The sequence below is a fragment of the Eubalaena glacialis genome, chromosome 20 (assembly GCF_028564815.1).
Source record: "Eubalaena glacialis isolate mEubGla1 chromosome 20, mEubGla1.1.hap2.+ XY, whole genome shotgun sequence".
Lineage (NCBI taxonomy): Eukaryota > Metazoa > Chordata > Mammalia > Artiodactyla > Balaenidae > Eubalaena > Eubalaena glacialis.
Genome location: NC_083735.1, coordinates 18,183,339 through 18,201,719, shown reverse-complemented (window position 1 = coordinate 18,201,719; position 18,381 = coordinate 18,183,339). Strand labels below are relative to the sequence as shown.

General features: G+C 43.9%; 2 protein-coding genes across 2 annotated transcripts in view; one reads left to right on the top strand and one right to left on the bottom strand.

Moving 5' to 3' along the window:
* Nucleotides 1-9,167, top strand: part of PDGFRL (platelet derived growth factor receptor like) — a 46,650-nt gene extending 37,483 nt beyond the window's left edge. The window contains exons 4-6 of the mRNA XM_061177445.1: nucleotides 1,441-1,734; nucleotides 7,158-7,297; nucleotides 8,786-9,167. Of these exons, the coding sequence (XP_061033428.1) occupies nucleotides 1,441-1,734; nucleotides 7,158-7,297; nucleotides 8,786-8,974 (623 nt within the window). The 3' untranslated portion in view covers nucleotides 8,975-9,167. The remainder of the gene's footprint in view (nucleotides 1-1,440; nucleotides 1,735-7,157; nucleotides 7,298-8,785) is intronic.
* Nucleotides 9,168-9,702: 535 nt separating this feature from the next.
* The window catches only part of MTUS1 (microtubule associated scaffold protein 1), a 160,568-nt gene continuing 151,889 nt past the window's right edge, over nucleotides 9,703-18,381 (bottom strand). Inside the window, 5 exon segments of the mRNA XM_061177204.1 lie at nucleotides 9,703-12,017; nucleotides 12,019-12,222; nucleotides 12,782-12,879; nucleotides 15,408-15,524; nucleotides 18,214-18,309. Coding sequence (XP_061033187.1) covers nucleotides 11,966-12,017; nucleotides 12,019-12,222; nucleotides 12,782-12,879; nucleotides 15,408-15,524; nucleotides 18,214-18,309 — 567 coding nt within the window. The 3' untranslated portion in view covers nucleotides 9,703-11,965.

Genomic DNA, 18,381 nt, shown 5'->3' with positions numbered 1-18,381 from the left:
TTCTTTCAAAGCATGGATTATAGTACAGGAAGTAAGACCTCATTTTTGTGTTCTGAAGTTCAGATTGTTCACTTCTTCTACTGGCTTTGCTCATTGGTTCAGATTCCTCCATAAAACCTTAAAACAAAAGTTGTTTCTGAATCTGACAATCATACATTCCTTAAATATGTTTGCTAAAAAGAGATCTTTAATACTATCTGCCCCAGATTCTCCTCTTTACAAATGGGGATGTTGAAGCACAGAGAGATGAAGTGACACATTCAAGGCCACACGGACTTATTCTGTGTGAACACAGGGGTGTTAGGTGCGACATTGATCAAGGTGCCCTCGCCTGAGCCTGAAAGTCAGTTTATCATGAAGTGGCACAAGTCACCCAGACTGATGGAAAGTCTTGCAAAAGATGGAGACTCAGGAAGCCATGATTCCATGTTACAGAAGCTGGCACTCAGAGCCAAAGAACTCTTGGCCCGTGAAGACATTTGCTATTGTGTCCAGGAATTCTGTCCCCAACCGAAAAAACAAAAAAATCATACAACTGGGGCACAAAGGCTAGTGAAGAAAGCCAAGAATAATTGTTTCGGGAATATTGTAGGAAAACATGGGAGACAATTTAATAAATGTTGAGGTGTGATTCAGTTCAAAGATTTCTCTTAGACATTTGTGTAATCTCTCACAGAATGATCCAGAAAACAAAGTATTTCATGTGCCGTGCCCAAAACAAAAAACAAAGCCCCCCAAACCCAATCCAGAGTCCCTTGACTGTCCTGAAGAACATATGGATAAACCAGTCCTCATTTCTGTAAGAGAAAAATGCCATCATCTAGAGCTTAAAGAACATGCAGAGTGATTTCAAAGGCAACAGGAGTGTAAGTAAATGGCTGAAGCTCCCCAGCCCAGTGGCAGCCAAGCAGAGCCCAGAGCCTGAGACCAGCGGGTTCCTCATCTGTCCCTGCTTGATTCCCTTTCCATTGACCTTGCCAGGAACGAGTCCTCTGGGCTGTGAGGACACCAGCACCCTCACTGGGCCCGTCTCAGAGAGGCTCTGCTGAGCCAGGAAATTCCTCCCAACGGGCCGATACTAAGCAAGGGCCGTGGGGCTGACTTCTCTAGACACACAGCACGTTGTTCACAGGTGCTAAAACTGCTCTTAACACAAGGAAATCGGCCTCCTTCCCTGCTTCCTCAGTGGGACGAGCCAATGGGCCTGATTTGGGCTTGAACTAATACCTATTTTGTTTCCTTTAAGAAGATGGGAAGTAACATCCTTCTTCCAAAAAAGGAAAAGCATTTTTAAAAATAGCCTTTTCAATTCATAAGGACTCCATGATCCGAGTATATTGCCAATCCGCCCTCATCTTTGTGCCCTGAATATAAGAATCCCTTTAAGTGCTCTTACCTTGTTTCTCCAGAATAAATGAGCCTGTGTCTTTCCCTTTGCAGAGAAAGGAGAACTCTTTGTACCTTCTCCCAGTTACTTTGATGTCGTCTACTTGAACCCGGACAGACAGGCTGTGGTTCCTTGTCGAGTGACTGTCCTGTCGGCCAAAGTCACGCTCCACAGGGAGTTCCCGGCCAAGGAGATCCAGGCCAACGGAACAGACATCGTTTATGATATGAAGAGAGGCTTTGTGTATCTGCAACCTCACTCCGACCACCAGGGGGTGGTCTACTGCAAGGCGGAGGTCGGGGGCAAGTCTCAGATCTCTGTCAAGTACCAGCTGCTCTATGCAGAAGGTAAGCCCACTCCCCTCCAGGGCCGAGATTTGAGTCACTTCCAGCTGGTCAGCATCAGGTTCTGCTGGTCCCAATTATGGAGGGAAATTAGGCACAGAATGCTGTTCTTAAAGGCTTCTCTGCAGCAGCGCCATTTCTAGAACGTTCTACTTCCTTGCCCGTGACCCCAACCCAACTCCCACTCCCCCCGACTCCCTTCTCTTCAAGTCCTTGCAGCATTCACTCTGGTCCTGCCTCCGTGTGGTTGATCATGGGGATCCCAGATCCCCATGTCATCCTCCCGTGCTCTCCAGCCGGAGCTTGGGGCACACGGTCAGCCAGCGAGCAGCTCTCCTACTACAGCACCACACGTCACCTCCCCTTCCTTGACAAGTGGTTCTCTCGGGCCTCCCTCCCCTGACTTGCAGGAGAGAAAGCACCCCCACCAGCCCTGTGAGGGAGGAGAGGCGGTGGCTCCCCTTCCTGCACTCTGGTCCCTCACTGATGACTGTTCCCCCTCCGAGGAGCTCTGACATGAGCCCGGTGAGTGGTCTGCGTGTGGGGTGGAGTGGTCCTGCTCAGGGACCCTGTGATGGGGTGAGTGGCCCCAGAGCTAGCTGCTCTCTGAGATGAGAATTTAGGCTCCTTCATGCCCCTTGTTCTCAGCCGTGAGACTTATTCACAAGGCCACAATCTCCAACATTCTGCTACCAAATAACCCTCTCAGCCCTCCATTCACCACCCTCCGCTGCAGCCACCTCTCTGCTCCATCACAGCCAACCTCCCTGAAAGAGCCCTCCCGGTCCCCATCCGTCCTCTTCCCTCCCACATGCTCCTCAGCTTTCTCCCCTAAGCGCCACCAAAGCAGCCTTGGCTAAAGGCCCTCCCAGGCCATCAAGTCCAGCAGACAAGTTTCTGTCCTTGTCCTTCTAGATTCTACTTCGCCTACATGAAACCCTCTCTCCCCGGTCCCATTTTTTTCCTGCTTTCCCCACAGCCTTCTCATTCTGCTTTGCCGCTCTTTAATTTTTTTAAAAAAATTTTTATTGGAGTATAGTTGATTTACAATGTTGTGTTAGTTTCAGGTGTACAGCAAAGTGAATCAGTTATACATATACATATATCCACTCTTTTTAAGATTCTTTTCCCATATAGGCCATTACAGAGTAGTGAGTTCCCTGTGCTATACAGTAGATCCTTATTAGTTATCTGTTTTATATATAGTAGTGTATATATCTCAATCCCAATCTCCCAATTTATCCCTCCCCTTGCTTTTCCCCCTGGTAACCATAGGTTTGTTTTTTACATCTATGATTCTATTTCTGTTTTGTAAATAAGTTCATTTGTGCCCAGTTTTTAGATTCCACATATATAAGCGCTATCATATGATATTTGTCTTTCTGTGTCTGACTTACTTCACTTAGTATGACAATCTCTAGGTCCATCCATGTTGCTGCAAATGGCATTATTTCATTCTTTTTAATGGCTGAGTAATATTCCGTTATACATATATGCGTACCACATCTTCTTTATCCATTCTTCTGTCGATGGACACTTACGTTGCTTCTGTGTCTTGGCTATTGTAAATAGTGCTGCAATGAACATCGGGGTGCGTGTATCTTTTTGAATTATGGTTTTCTCTGGATATGTGCCCAGAAGTGCGATTGCTGGGTCATACAGTAGGTCTATAGTTTTTTAAGGAACCTCCATACTGTTCTCCATAGTGGTTGTACCAATTTACATTCCCACCAACAGTGTAGGAGGGTTTACGGTTCTCCACACCCTCTCCAGCATTTATTGTTTGTAGATTTTTTGATGATGGCCTTTCTGACTGGTGTGAGGTGATACCTCATGGTAGTTTTGATTTGCATTTCTCTGATAATTAGTGATGTTGAGCATCTTTTTATGTGCTTTCTGGCCATCAGAATGTCCTCTTTGGAGAAATGTCTATTTAGATCTTCTGACCATTTTTTGATTGGGTTCTTTGTTTTTTGATATTGAGCTGCATGAGCTGTTTGTATATTTTGGAGATTAATCCCTTATTGGTCGATTCATTTACAAATATTTTCTCCCATGCTGTGGGTTGTTTTTTCGTTTTGTTTATGGTTTCCTTTGCTGTGCAAAAGCTTTGAAGTTTCATTAGGTCCCATTTATTTATTTTTGTTTTTATTTTTATTACTCTAGGAGGTGAATCAGAAAAGATCTTGCTGTGATTTATGTGAGAGAGTGTTCTGCCTATGTTTTCCTCTAAGAGTTATATAGCATCTGGCCTTACATTTAGGTCTCTAATCCATTTTGAGTTTATTTTTGTGTACAGTGTTAAGGAGTGTTCTAATTTCATTCTTTTACATGTAGCTGTCCAGTTTTCCCAGCACCACTTATTGAAGAGACTGTCTTTTTTCCATTGTATATTCTTGCCTCCTTTGTCATAGATTAGGTTACCATAGGTGCTTGGGTTTATCTCTGGACCTTCTGTCCTGTTCCATTGATCTATATTTCTGTTTTTTGTGCCAGTACCATATTGTTTTGATTACTGTAGCTTTGTATAGTCTGAAGTCAGGGAGCCTGATTCCTCCAGCTCCATTTTTCTTTCTCAAGATTGCTTTGGCTATTTGGGGTCTTTTGTGTTTCCATGCAAACTGTAAAATTTTTTTGTTCTAATTCTGTGAAAAATGCCATTGGTAATTTGATAGGGATTGCACTGAATCTGTAGATTGCTTTGGGTAGTATAGTCATTTTGGCAATGACATGGTATATCTCTCCATCTGTTTGTGTCATCTTTGATTTCTTTCATCAGCATCTTACAGTTTTTTGAGTACAGGTCTTTGGCCTCCTTAGGTAGGTTTATTCCTAGGTATTTTATTCTTTTTGATGTGATGGTAAATGGGATTGTTTCCTTAATTTCTCTTTCTGATCTTTTCTTGTTAGAGTATAGGAAAGCAAGAGATTTCTGTGTATTAAATTTTGTACCCTGCAACTTTACCAAATTCACTGATGAGCTCTAGTAGTTTTCTGGTAGCGTCTTTAGGATTTTCTGCATATAGTATCATGTCATCTGCAAACAGTGATAGTTTTACTTCTTCTTTTCCAATTTGTATTCCTTTTATTTCTTTTTCTTCTCTGATTCCCATGGCTAGGACTTCCAAAACTATGCTGAATAAATGTAGCAAGAGTGGACATCCTTGTCTTGTACCTGATCTTAGAGGAAATGCTTTCAGCTTTTCACTGTTGAGAATGATGTTAGCTGTGGGTTTGTCATATATGGCCTTTATTACATTGCAGTAGGTTCCCTCTATGCCCACTTTCTGGAGAGTTTATCATAAATGGGTGTTGAATTTTGTCAAAAGCTTTTTCTGCATCTGTTGAGATGATCATATCATTTTTTAAAAATTTTATTTATTTATTTATTTTTGGCTGTGTTGGGTCTTTGTTTCTGTGCGAGGGCTTTCTCTAGTTGCGGCGAGCGGGGGCCACTCTTCATCGCGGTGCGCGGGCCTCTCACTATCGCGGCCTCTCTTGTTGCGGAGCACAGGCTCCAGACGCGCAGGCTCAGTAATCATGGCTCACGGGCCCAGCCGCTCCGCGGCATGTGGGATCTTCCCGGACCAGGGCTCGAACCCGTGTCCCCTGCATTGGCAGGCAGACTCTCAACCACTGCGCTACCAGGGAAGCTCGATCATATCATTTTTACTCTTCAGTTTGTTAATGTGGTGTATCATATCACATTGATTGCTTTGCGTATATTGAAGAATCCTCACATCCCTGGGATAAATCCCACTTGATCATGGTGTATGATCCTCTTAATGTGTTGTTGGATTCGGTTTGCTAGTATTTTGTTGAGGATTTTGGCATCTATGTTCATCAGTGATATTGGCCTGTAATTTTCTTTTTTTGTGGTATCTTTGTCTGGTTTTGGTACCAGGGTGATGGTGGCCTCATAGAATGAGCTGAGCTGCCTCTCGCAGGTTTTAAATGTTGGAGTTCCCCAAGGCACCTTCTTTGTCTGTCCTCATCCTCCTCCTGGGTGGTCTCCACCATAGCCATTGCTCTGCTGCATATCTAGTCACTAATCACTCCCAGGGGAATGTATGTGGCCCGGATCTGGGAGTGCCAGCTTCATGTATCCAATTCTCTCCCTAACATCTGTGCTGAGATGCTTCACAGGCCCTTCCCTGAACTCTGGGCCTTCCTCCCAGGTCTGGTTCTCCAGCTTTCCTCATCCCAGTGATGGCACTGCAGTTCCAGGGTGCAGGAGCCCGAAACACTCCCGGCTCCTGTCCTTTTGGCTTATTCCATCAAATCCCCCCAATTCTGCTGTTTCTCTCCATCCTACTGCAAAGAGTTCCACTATCATCATCTCTTCCTTGGGCCAATATGAATACCTTTCCAACTGGTCTTTTCTGTGCCCATGCTTTGTCCATCTTCCACACTGTAGCTGATTATAGCTCCAGTTAAAACCATTCGGTGGGTTTCTGCTTTTCCTAGAACCAAAGTCAAAACCTTCCACGTGGCCTGAAAGGTCTTCTTGCATGGCCGGCCTCTGCCCTCTCCCAGGCTTCCCCCACCTCCCCTCCGGGCCTGTCTGCTGGTGTCTCCCCTTTTTCCTTCAGATTTTAGTTCATACATCCCTTAAGGAAGCCTTTCCTGCTTCTCAGACCATCCTGAACCTCCCCAGCACTCTGGGCTTCTCCTTCAAGTTCTTCCCACAACTCAGGTTCTAAACCAACCACACAGTGACCTGCTGAGTGTCTGCCTCTCCCACTGGAATAGAGGCCCCGGGGCTCAGAGACCACGTCTGTCTGGTTCGCTGCCATAGCCTCCACTCCCAGCACGTTGCCTTGCTCAACGCTGCTGTCAAACTTACTCGAGTGGACTGAGCCTAATGAAGAATTGTGTCTCTGAAACGCTGTGAAGTAGGAACATCACGCGCCCTTCCTACAAACGTCTCTCCCTTTGGTAGATTCAGACTCTCCTCTACTTCCTGAGACCACACACCTGTCCATTTTCACCCATCAGTGGCTCTCCCTCCAGGCTGCCTTCTCTCCCTTCCACTCGCTCTGCCCCCAATCCCCTTCTTCTCCCTCTGCCTTTTTATTCCCTTCTTCTCCCTCTACCTTTTTATTCCCTTCTTCTCCCTCTACCTTTTTATTCCCTTCACGTGAGCTCCTGGCAGAACTTCTGGGCTCTTCTCCTCATTACAAGTGTAATGCCTGGACCTGGGGACTTCTGGATGACCACCCCGTTCTGGACCCCCAAGGTAGAGAAAGAGGAGGTGTCAGAGGAAACCAGAGGTGGTGGAGAGGGTAGGCCCGATGCTAGCTGGGGAGCTGAAGAAAGGCAGGAATGTTCCATACCTGCCCAAAGAAGAGAACACGTCTGTTGGTTTGTCTCTGCCATGGCCCATGGATTTCATCTCACGTCCCCTATGCCCTGCTCACTTCCAGTTCCCAGTGGTCCTCCATCAACAACCATCTTGGCATCTGCGAACAAAGTGAAGGGTGGGGATGACATCAGCATCCTCTGCACGGTCCTCGGGGAGCCGGATGTGGAGGTGGAATTCAGGTGGATCTACCCAGGGCAGAAGGTAAGCATACCCCGGCCTTAGCCAGCCACCTTACTTGTTTTGTTCCCTACCCACCCTTAACTCACTGATATGGACCATAACTTAAGACGTATGAGAGACGTGTGCAGCTATGGTAGGGCTAAGGCTCACTTGTTTTCTCCTAAGATGTTTCAGTATATTTACAAATGGCTTTTTTTTAAAGGACAGAAAAAAAGTGACTGGGTTCCATTAGGCAATTCAGTCAATGTACTCTCTTCATGTTATTTTTCTTCATGACCCTTAAGGAAGGGGACGGGGCATGAACAGGAAAGGAGGGCCTCCTTCCTTCACCGGCAACCTCAATCTTCAATCTTAATTCTGGGTCGATTGGAGGCCAGTCTAACCTCCTTCTGGAATCCTTCAGTATTCTCCCCTATAAAAGCTGGGCCCCGGGGCAAGGAGCTCTAAGCAGACAACCACCAAGTTGGCATATAAACCCAGGCCTTCAAAAAGGTGCTGTGAGATCATTTTAAAATAGACTTCCCATAAAAACAACTCCAGCACATGTAGCCTCTGGGCCTGTTCTGCTCACAAAAATAAACAGCTTTGCTACCAACATGGAATAATCCCTTTGTTGCCAGAAGAGATTTGGCCTCCTAAAATGTACTCGGTAGCCAATACACTTCTGGTTTAAGGGCTGTGATTGGTGGAAAATAACTCCCCCTGGAGAATGGTACTTTTCTAGTACTAGGTACTTGTTTTTAAAAAGTGTTGTTCCATTTAGAAGACATTAATAATTTTCATTAGAGGTGGGTTTTTTTACGTTGCTGATTATTAGCAGAAAGGGTATTAATTTAGTAATACTATAAATATTACAATTATGTTAAACTAATCCAGAAAACACTACTTATCACCAAAGTTGGATGAAGCATCTCAAAAGTGACCATCTCACTTTCTAGAAAGACGAAGTTAAGTCACCTAGGGTATCACGTTATCCATCCTCGGTACAACTTCTCTCCCACTGTAGTCCTACGGCACATTTGACTAATCTTATGTCTCCCTCTCCCAGTCTGAACAATTAGGAGCTCGTATTCATTTACACGGTGAGTGCTTCGGGCTTCTTTTTGACTTTAAGTTCTGTGAATAAGAACCCCTGCGCGAAAGGGTGAATGTGGGGAGTGTCAACAGGAGAGCAGTGGAAAATTTTATCTGTATTCTTATGCCTAATACCAGTCCCACATTCTTGGAGTTCCAAAAGAATAAAATTTATATTAAGTAGAAACATTGATGAAAAGGGCAGAAAGAGAAAGCCAAACAGCATAATGAAATTCAAGACTCTGCTTGGAAAAAATGCAGCCTAAACTGACTAGACAGTGTGTCAGCGCTCCCATGAGCTGCGCGTACCAGATAGTCTTTTTAGAAGCATGTGTTTTGCACTTTGAAAGGGATACTCAACAGCGGAGGACGAATGGGAGCTGTTTACAGCAGCTTGTGGTTTGTGCTTCAGCCCCCGCGGGTGTCGTTCAACAGGATGAAAGGCCCGTGACGATTCAAGACACTTGGCGGCTGATCCAGAGAGGACTGGGCCACACCACGAGGATCTCCCAGAGCGTTCTGATCGTTGAAGACTTTGAGACGGTTGACGCAGGTTATTACATTTGCACCGCTCAGAATCTCCGAGGACAGACCTCAGTAGCTACCACTGTGGAGTTTTCCTGACTTGGAAGACGAAGTATGAATGAATTGATGGAAAGCCCACTTGTGTACACAACCAGCTCCAGGGTTCTTTTGACTAGTGCTTTGCCAGAGGCTGATGTCAAGCGCCAAACCCCAGGCCCTGCCTTGTGAGTCAGACCCAGACCTCCAAACTAAAAGGAAGTCACCCGGTCTAATTATAGAAGTGTTAATTCTAACAGAAAGCATGTATTCTGGCTGCTGACCTACGTATATGGGTTTCTAGTGTTTATACTAAGAAGGCATATATGTAAACAACTTTATATAATCATTTCTATTAAATGAGCAAGTTTTTGTAAAAAACAAAAAATGGGCTAAGTGCTTGTTTTTTAAGTTGGCTTGAGTACATCCAGAAGGATTTTTTTTGGCAGCAATGTCTCAGTCAATACCTAATATTCTCTTTGATATAACAACCACAAAATATGAGAATCTAAAAACGGAGTAATATATAGTTCAACTATACATGAACTATTGTATGATATGAAGGTATCAAAAAATATGTAAACCTTTTAACTGCTGCACTCAAAAGTACTAGTTCTAGATTAGACATTCTATAAGAACCACAGCATGTGTTTTTAAAAGTTTAACTTGATATAAAATAGATGCACAGATCAAGGAAGATTCAACTTCGTTTAGGCTTTTTTTTTTTTTTACCATCTTCAAAAATATTTAGACTGTAGCTGTTCCAATTTTCTTACCTTATACAGCAGAACTTATTATTAAAACCAGTAAAAATTTATTTCTCAAATACACATAGCTTTGAATTTAGAAAAGAAAAGCTCTAAGTCTAGCTCTGTGAGCCAAATTTCAGCCCATGACCAATTTTGTGGTTGCATTGGAAATTCCTGGGAAATAGGTTAAGAGGAGACACAATGTCAATTCCTATGCTGCTATAAACTGGGTAACACTTTGGAGAGTGAAGTATGTCAGAGGATGCAATTCTTCTATTGAATATTCCAGCATTATTTATTTGATCAAAGTAAAATACTTTCCATCACTACAAACTGAGCACAACTACAGTTGTTTACACATCCGTATTTTTATGACGTGCCAACATTTTGCATCCTAAGTGATAACATTTGGTTTGAAGATAATTTTACAGTTCCGTGTTTTGTTTCCTATCTTCTCTCCTGTTGTCTCCCATTCTCTGAAGACATTTTACATTAATTGTGTAAGGATCATTTCCCCAGACACCTAAATGGCATGGAGCACAGCGGGGAACAGCACGAGGTTTACCATGTGCAGGGAATGGATGGCAAACCCAACTTTGGCTAAGGACATTGAGAGCAACTTGGAAAGGCGAGCAGAGAGATTCCAGGAGGTGGCAGTGAACCTACGTTCCCACTTATCAGGAACAAACATGGAAGGGTACACACATAATCAACGGTTGGAGGTTAAAAACTTCAGACACAATCACTAGTAAAACAAAAACAAAAAAAAAATGCATCATGAATATCAATCTGCTTTGTAGTGTATGTGTAAATGTCAACTCAAAGGTCCACCTCTAGTAGCCTGAATCTGTTCTTACTATAGGGCTTATTTGTACAGCCATCGAACGTCAGTAATGCTGATTAGTAAATACTGACAGCACAAGCTTGACACATGCAGGGAGACAGAGAAAAAAGCCACAGTTCTTCCTTCCACCTCCCCCAAAGTATTAGAAGTGGGGGAGGCAATAAGTGAAGTTTTGAAAAGAAATTGAAATGCAAATTGGAGAATTGTACAAGCCACATTCTTCTCTCATCAGCTGGTCATTCTGCTACCTTCCCAAGGACAGAAGGATTCCTCAAAGGTACGTGGAAGTTTAGCATTATCTCCAGAGACTGTTTTGTTCTATTATCAAGGTGCTCCTATTCAACCATAAGCACTGAGTCCTATCTTTCTTAGTTCTGCTAGCCAATGACTCTTTTTCATTCTTTAATCTCTCTAGGATTTCCCAAAATTTGTACTATCGGATCCAGGCCTTGGTTTATTTGGAAAGTGGTTCAGCACCTTGAAGATGAGCTGGCTCTGGAAAAGCATATTCCTTGCCCCAGAGAAAAGTAGGAAGGAGGTAGAAGGTTTGCTTTTGTGGCTCTGGATGGGGGAGAAAGGAGAGGGGGGAATGAGGATAGTGGGAGAGAAGCAGCCAGTTGACATCACTGAGGATAGCTCAGATCAAGATAAAAATAAGGCAGAAAGCAATCCATTGGTACTGCCCTTTCTTTATACAGATTTCTTTTTAAGTAAAATTAGGGTTCTGCATTTGCTCATAGCCTGAGAAAATGGATTGTAGTATTTTACATCCACATGGGTAAGTTTAAAAAATCTAGCTAGTTTCAAGTGACATGGCTGAACACTGAAAGGCTGCCAACAAGTTACTCCAAAAGGATGCAAAGCATGAACAGACGCGGGCAAGTCAGAGCTCTTTCTGTCTCTCCCTCTCCCCCCATGGCAAAGGGCTGAGTGGGGTTGGTGGTAAAGAATCCTAGTTCTAGCAACTATTGCTTGCTCTTCTATGGCTTTTGCAGAGATGCATACACTGACTATTATTTGATTAGCACATCTCCAGACAGACTCAGCAAAGGAGGCAGCATCAGACATGTGACACTCGGTTACATCCACTTCATTCACACATCCCCAGTCAGACCAAAATGTAAATCATAAGAAGGTGTCTGTGGTGAAGAACGTTACAAAGGTTATATAAATCTTTATCTTAACAGGCCCCTGAGAGTTTTCCCCTTTATGCGTAGGTGAAAAAGGCAACGAACAAGATCTTCTCGTTCTGTAAGTGCTTTGTGCAACAGCGTCCATGGAGATCCATTCGGACAGCATCACTGGGGGAGGAGTCTCCTGGACCGAGTCGGAAGCCTTCCTCCAGAGTTCTGGTCTTGTCTGGAAGGGGCCAGTTCGGGCCATGACTTTCCAGTTCTAGGGCCAGCTGTGCGTGTCAGCAAAGGTGGCTCCAGCCCCCCCCCCACCACGATTGTGGGTGGGTCAGTACTGCAGAAACGCAGTCTGTCTCCAGCTCCCAGGAAGGTCATCTGGGCGAGATGCTGGGGCTGGGGAAGGAGCCGGAGTTCCGCGGCGACTGGAAGGGGATGGCGGGTGACGTGGGGGACCTCTTGGGGCTGCACAGGTCCCCGTTGTGCAGCTTCCAGAGCAGCTCCTCGTTCTCCATGGAGAGGCGCTTGTTGACTTTGGACTCCTTCTCCAGCGACTCTTGCAAGACGGCCTGCTCTGTGGAAAGTTGCCTGGAAGACAAAAAAAAAAAAAAAAAAAGCCAGAAATCCTGTGACTCTGAATTGCTTTTTTCTTTTTTTTAAAGGTTGAAAAAAATCTTACTATTTTAAATTTGAGAGCCCCAAATGATCTCTTTGGAATAAAAGGAGCTACTATGCGTGGGTACTGGGCTGGCAGAGAAACCCCGGGAAGTGTGACCTAGAGCCAAAGAAAAAGCTGCACTTTGGGGCAATTTCATAGTAGGGTGAGTGACGCTCCCACAGCTATGCTGCATGTCTTAAGACCCTCGTATGTGTTGGTCTGTTTCCTGTTTGGTCTTGTGGTGCTCTTTCTCTGAAAGGGAGGGGAAGGGAAGGCTTGCCCGCTGAGGACTCAGCCTTTGGTCCAGGCCACTGTGGTAAAGGCACTAAATGCTACAATCGTATTTTTCCTGATAGAAATCAGAACCTCATTAACTACCCGCTTCTGTTGCATTTCCAGGAGGGGCATGGGTGGAGTGTGGTGAGACAGTAACACTCGACGTTTGAGGAAGGGAGGAGCTCGGGGAAAATAGGACCGTTTTATTTTTACCTTGAAATTGCCATGTGCTTGTCCATCCGCGCTTTTAGTTCTTCATTCTCCTGCTGGAATCGCTTCAGTTTGTCCACCAGTGCTGTGTTGTTGTCCACCTTGGTGTCAACAAGAGGACCAACATTTACACATTACAAATTACATAAAGCCCCTTATTTCCCTAAGGTACCTTCCTGACACCAGCACACACTGGAGAGACTTAATTCGGGAAAGTTGAATAGTATGTTATCTGTCTCTACACTGACGCACTGCAAAACAGCACGTGGATATTACTTTTTAAAGGTCTGCCAGGCCACGTGAAAATGGACAAACCCAGGGGGTTAGTGATTTGTTCAAGTTCACATGGTTTTAGAATTCCCAAGAATTGGTGCCCTGCCTTTGGCAACCCTGGGGGCTGTGCCTCTTTCAGTTTCAAGGTGATAAACACTGGCTGCCTAGCAGTGGTTTTATCAGAGGCACGACAGCTTCTTATGGTAAATTCTGAAAGAAAAAAAAAAATCCCACATTTGATGAAAATTCAGTTCGTGGCAATGTTTAATATGACTTTAATCATGGTCTCCCGGTTACTCTTCAGCATTTACCTCCGAGTGGCCACATAAAGCAATCCACAAAGCTCTATAGAGCCTTAAAACAAGTGACACTACAGAAAGCATTCCTCTTTAGTTGAACTAAAGATACGTTTGTTTGCCTATGGCTTGCCCAGGCTAAACTTTCAAACTGATCAGTTGACAGACTGAAGGATAAAGGCCCAGAAGACATTGAATCAGTTGATGAATTGCCAGTTACATCCCTGCTTACTTTCTAAAGGTAAGATTTTATTACTTGCTCGGAGGCGACATCACAGCTCAGTCAGAATTCATTCTAAGTCCCTGTCACTGCTGCCCGTGACTAAGCTACGGTCACTCTGGCTCTTAGTTTGCAGTCCTACTGTTCTTAACATCTTATTATCCAGAAAAAGCTTAGCACAAGCCAACCAAGTGAAATATCCAAAAAAAAATGTGACTAGCGTGTAAGAAAAAGGGGGCATTGGAATTTCCAGGAAGTATAAAGGAATTCAAGATAAAAACATGAGGTGGGAATATCTGGAATTAACGACTGTGGGTAGGAATTAGCCTTAAAATATTAATCTCATCCAATTCCTCATTTTACTGGAGAGGAAACTAGCCCTGGAATTTCGCTCTTAGAGCTAATTATCAGCAGAGTTAGTTTTTACACTGAGAAAGCCTCCTTGCTTTCTAAGTGTCTGTCTTATTTTCAATAAAGGCCTGGAGCTTACAAATAAACAAGGTAACAGTGGGTTTACCTGTCGCTGTATTAACCCCTTCTTCTGCATATACACCATGCCATGCTGACTAATCTCTTGGGCATGGCAAGGGACAGAAATACTTGTGGATCAACAAAGATCAAGACATATGAGTAATTTTACAGCAGAGTCTGTTCTTACTGCACCTGATGGTTTGAAGAGTTTTGATGTGTGCATGGCATATGGGGCAACCAATTATTAACAGGATTATCTGAGTCATTGTTGATGGCCACATTGGCAGTCATGAGACCTGATACAACAGGATGACCTTTGGCAGGAACTGGTGTATATACTAGGTTGGACCCATTAATAGACCATGAGTTCTTTCCTTCCTTTACAAAAACAAAACTTCCTGGTCATTCAAAGTGCCCATCTATCCACCTGGGGGCTTAGCTCTTACCTCCCTTAATAGGTAATAGTCTCTAGAAGAAAACCAAACACCAAAAACCAAACAAACTAATGATGAGTGACTTCCATGCCCCCTACTGTCCAGGGCTGGTTTGGGTTTGAACTGAGGTACTTACTCAACACTGACTCACCCATAATTAGGGGGAGAAGGGACAAGCAGTGCGAGGGGCCTGGCACAGTCACAAGTGGTGCACAAAGTACAGCACTGGCTGGGAACACCTATGCTGCCGCGGCAAACCCTGCAGGCCTGGCTAGACTCCTGGCTCTCAGCAGTCGTGTTCCAGGGCTGGACCAAGGCTCACACAGCACCGGGCTCGCTGCTCACACACGCAGTCCTGGATGGACTCATCACATGCTAACGTCTGCTAACGTCAGTTCTGTCCTAGAGGCCGCAAGCTAAACTTTATTCATATTTTGCATAGGGCTGGCTACTTGTACAACTGGATTAATTTTATAAAAGGGCAATTCTTTTATCACAGTCTAATTCACACGAAGCAAGATGAAGAATTTAGATAGCAAGATTCAATTGCTCTGATGGAATTAATTTATGTACTCAACAGTTTTGAGCAAAAGAAACCCACCCAGAGGTGGTGGTATATTAAAGGACAGCTTTAACATTATTTAAAAATTCTTCTTATGCAGGTGGATATTCCCAGACCGCTGAAACGGAAGACACTTGCGTGTTGTCATTTTTCCGAACACTGAATGCTACCTTACACGTTCCTTGAAAAAAATGTTCTAGAAGGTAGCAATGAATAAGCCTTAAGCTGACATGGAAAAGAAAGTTTAACCTCTTCTACCTCTCCTATGTTTCCTATCTTTAAATAGCAATTAAGACAATTCCACAGGTCTAGTTCAGAGGCCGGTTCCTGTGCCTCAGGTATTACCCCGTTTAAGGTTCTGAATGAAACGTACCAGTTTCTCCATTTTCATTAACTTGATGTCCTGTTGGTGTAGCTTATCATTCTTGATCTCTAAAACAGCTTTCAGGCTTTCTAACTCTTGCTCCAGATACACGATCTGAGGGTTTTTCTGGAAAACACACAGCAGGATATGGCTGTGACTGATCCTTTAACACAGTCACATAGTTCAAACTCTTAATATAAAGACATTTGATTGATTAGATTTAGAAATTAAACAAGTAGCAAGAGACATCAACCTTCTTACAGCAGTTTCAAAGAAAGGTGAAAAGAAGGGTTAAGATATTTTTAACTTCAAAGTCTTTGGTCTTAAGAATGAAATAAAACATTTCCCATTTGAAAACAAACATTTCACTCACTTATCAGTAACTTAATATGGAAAAAACATTGGTAGCACCAAATATTTTATTGGAAGTAAGAGAAAAACCACAGCTTACAATACAAAACAGAACTCTGGCTAGAGAGTACGCAATTCCAAGTCCTGGACAGGTGTTTGGGGGGAGAAAGGGAACAATAGTTCTCTCTATCCGAAGTCGGTAACTCATGAGGAATGAAGGGGCAGTGCGTTTATTGGGCTCTCTGGAAAACAAGAGGAATGGCAATCACGTGCTGAGTCTTTTGGACGTTCGCTACGACGGGACGAGGTTGGCCTGGCCAAACTTCTAGAGCAGGATCAACACCCCGTCATTTTGTGACACCCGAACACCTACATGGCACAGAGCACGTGCATACAAAAAGTCTATGCAAGATAAACACTATGTAAGGGGAGATCATCCTCTGAGAGCATGAGACCAGGGTGGATTCCCCAACTCCTTGCTTTAATTATTGAAATTCAAGTGAACCTTCCAAAATGCATGACACAAGTTAAAGGCACAAAATCTATTGATCTGGGGTTCAGCGAGGGAATTTCTCAGACCAGAGTCAGTGGTGTCGATCATCAAAACTATCCTCCTGGACAGGGGTTAACGCTCTGGAGCAACCCTTAGGGAGAATCAGGGAAGGTGCCCTTGGGGATCACTTAACCCCCTCACTTGGCAGAAGGAGAGAGAATTCCACAGCTGAAGCGACCTACCTGCTCAGGGCCCGAAAGTGCTGGGGTGGTGACCAACCCCCGATCCTCAACTCCAGGGCTCTTCCAAAAACTTCCTACATTTCATATACTGTGATCCTTTTACATATGATTTTTTTAAACCATAAAGAGAGCAAATCCCATCTTGCTGATTTTTAAAGTCAGAGCGCATGCAGCCTCGCCCCCACTGCACCTTTTCCTACTTCTCTGCCCACCTGGCCCTTTCTCCCTCACTCTCATACTCGCTCTTTTCCCACAACCTGGGCAGGCTTAGGTGGGGTAAGGCATGAGATAGTCCTGCTTTCCTCAACCCGTTTCCCTTCTGAACTTTTTCAGGAGCTTCTGCAGGATCAGGAAGCTCTTTAAAAGCTTTCCCTGAACCAAGATTTACACCCTGCATGTGAAGTCTATAGATTTCTTTTGCAATCGAATTTTTCTAAGAATCTTCCAGAATAAATAGCTTTGAAATTTCATTGAATAGGACCTCATCCAATTGCATTCAAATGTCTAAAGGGTCTCTCAATGACATATCAGCAAAAGAGCTCACTGAGGGACCCAGGTACTTCGAGAGTTGCGACAGGTCTTAAATGGCACAAAAGCTCTGCTTCTGCAGCCCCAGACACAAATACATAGAATGAAAAGACAGAAGCAGCCCCCCCCCAAAAAAGTTGGGGGGATGCAGAGGAGTAAGGATACAAGTTACAAGAGAAAGTTGAGTTTACCAGAGAAATTTGTCGTTCTCAAAAGTGAGGACTGGACTTCCCTGGTGGCACAGTGGTTAAGAATCTGCCTTCCAATGCAGGGGACACAGGTTCGAGCCCTGGTCCAGGAAGATCCCACATGCCGCGGAGCAACTAAGCCCGTGCGCCACAACTACTGAAGCCCACAACTACTGAAGCCTGCGCGCCTAGAGCCCGTGCTCCGCAACGAGAAGGCTGCGCACCACAACGAAGAGTAGCCCCTGCTCGCCGCAGCTAGAGAAAGCCCATGCACAGCAACGAAGACGCAACACAGCCAAAAATAAACAAGTTTTTTAAAAAGTAAGGATTATTCATACAATGAAATATTGTTCAGCCATAAAAAGGAATGAAATGTCTGTACCTGCTACAATATGCACGAACCTTGAGAACATAAGCTGAGGGAAAGAAGCTGACACAAAAAGCCGCATATAGCACAATTTCATGTCAATGAAATCTCTAGAACAGGTACATGGATAGAAACAGGAAGACTGGTGATCCCGTAGGGTTAGGGAGTTTGGGGGGGAAATGGGGAATGACCGCTAAAGGGTGCAGGGTGTCTTTTGGGGGGGGGTGATAAAACCGTTCTGTAATTGGATCCTGGTGACCAAGGTATAACTTGTGAACTGCTGAATTGTATATTTTACAAGGGTGAATATCGTGGTATGTAAATTATACCTCAATATAGAAAGTTAATTAAAAAGTGAAGTCTTTACATAAAACTCTGACCCTAATTGATAGTTTTCCTGTCTTCCTGTAGGTATTAGCTTAGATCACTTGCAATATATTGGATTTCAGCTGTTATGTCAGTTTTTAGAATTAAAAAAAAAGACACCAGTAGCAGCCACTTTATACGGTTTAAAAATCATACTGCAAGATATGAAAAAGATTCCAAACCCATACTATTTCTCTAGCTGCTGAACACTTAACTGACTCTAAAAGACAGCTAAGCAGAAGAAAAATTCATTAGTGATGGGGGAGCATACACAACTTACTAAATTTGCTTTCTCTCTTGATATTCTTTTTTGTTCTTCTGATTTCAACTTTTCATTTAAAGTGTCATTTTCACTCTTCAAACCATTGATTTGTTTCTAAAACACAAACAGTGAAATGTGGAACATAAGTAAACAAGCGGGCACCAGAAACATTGCAAATGTGCACAG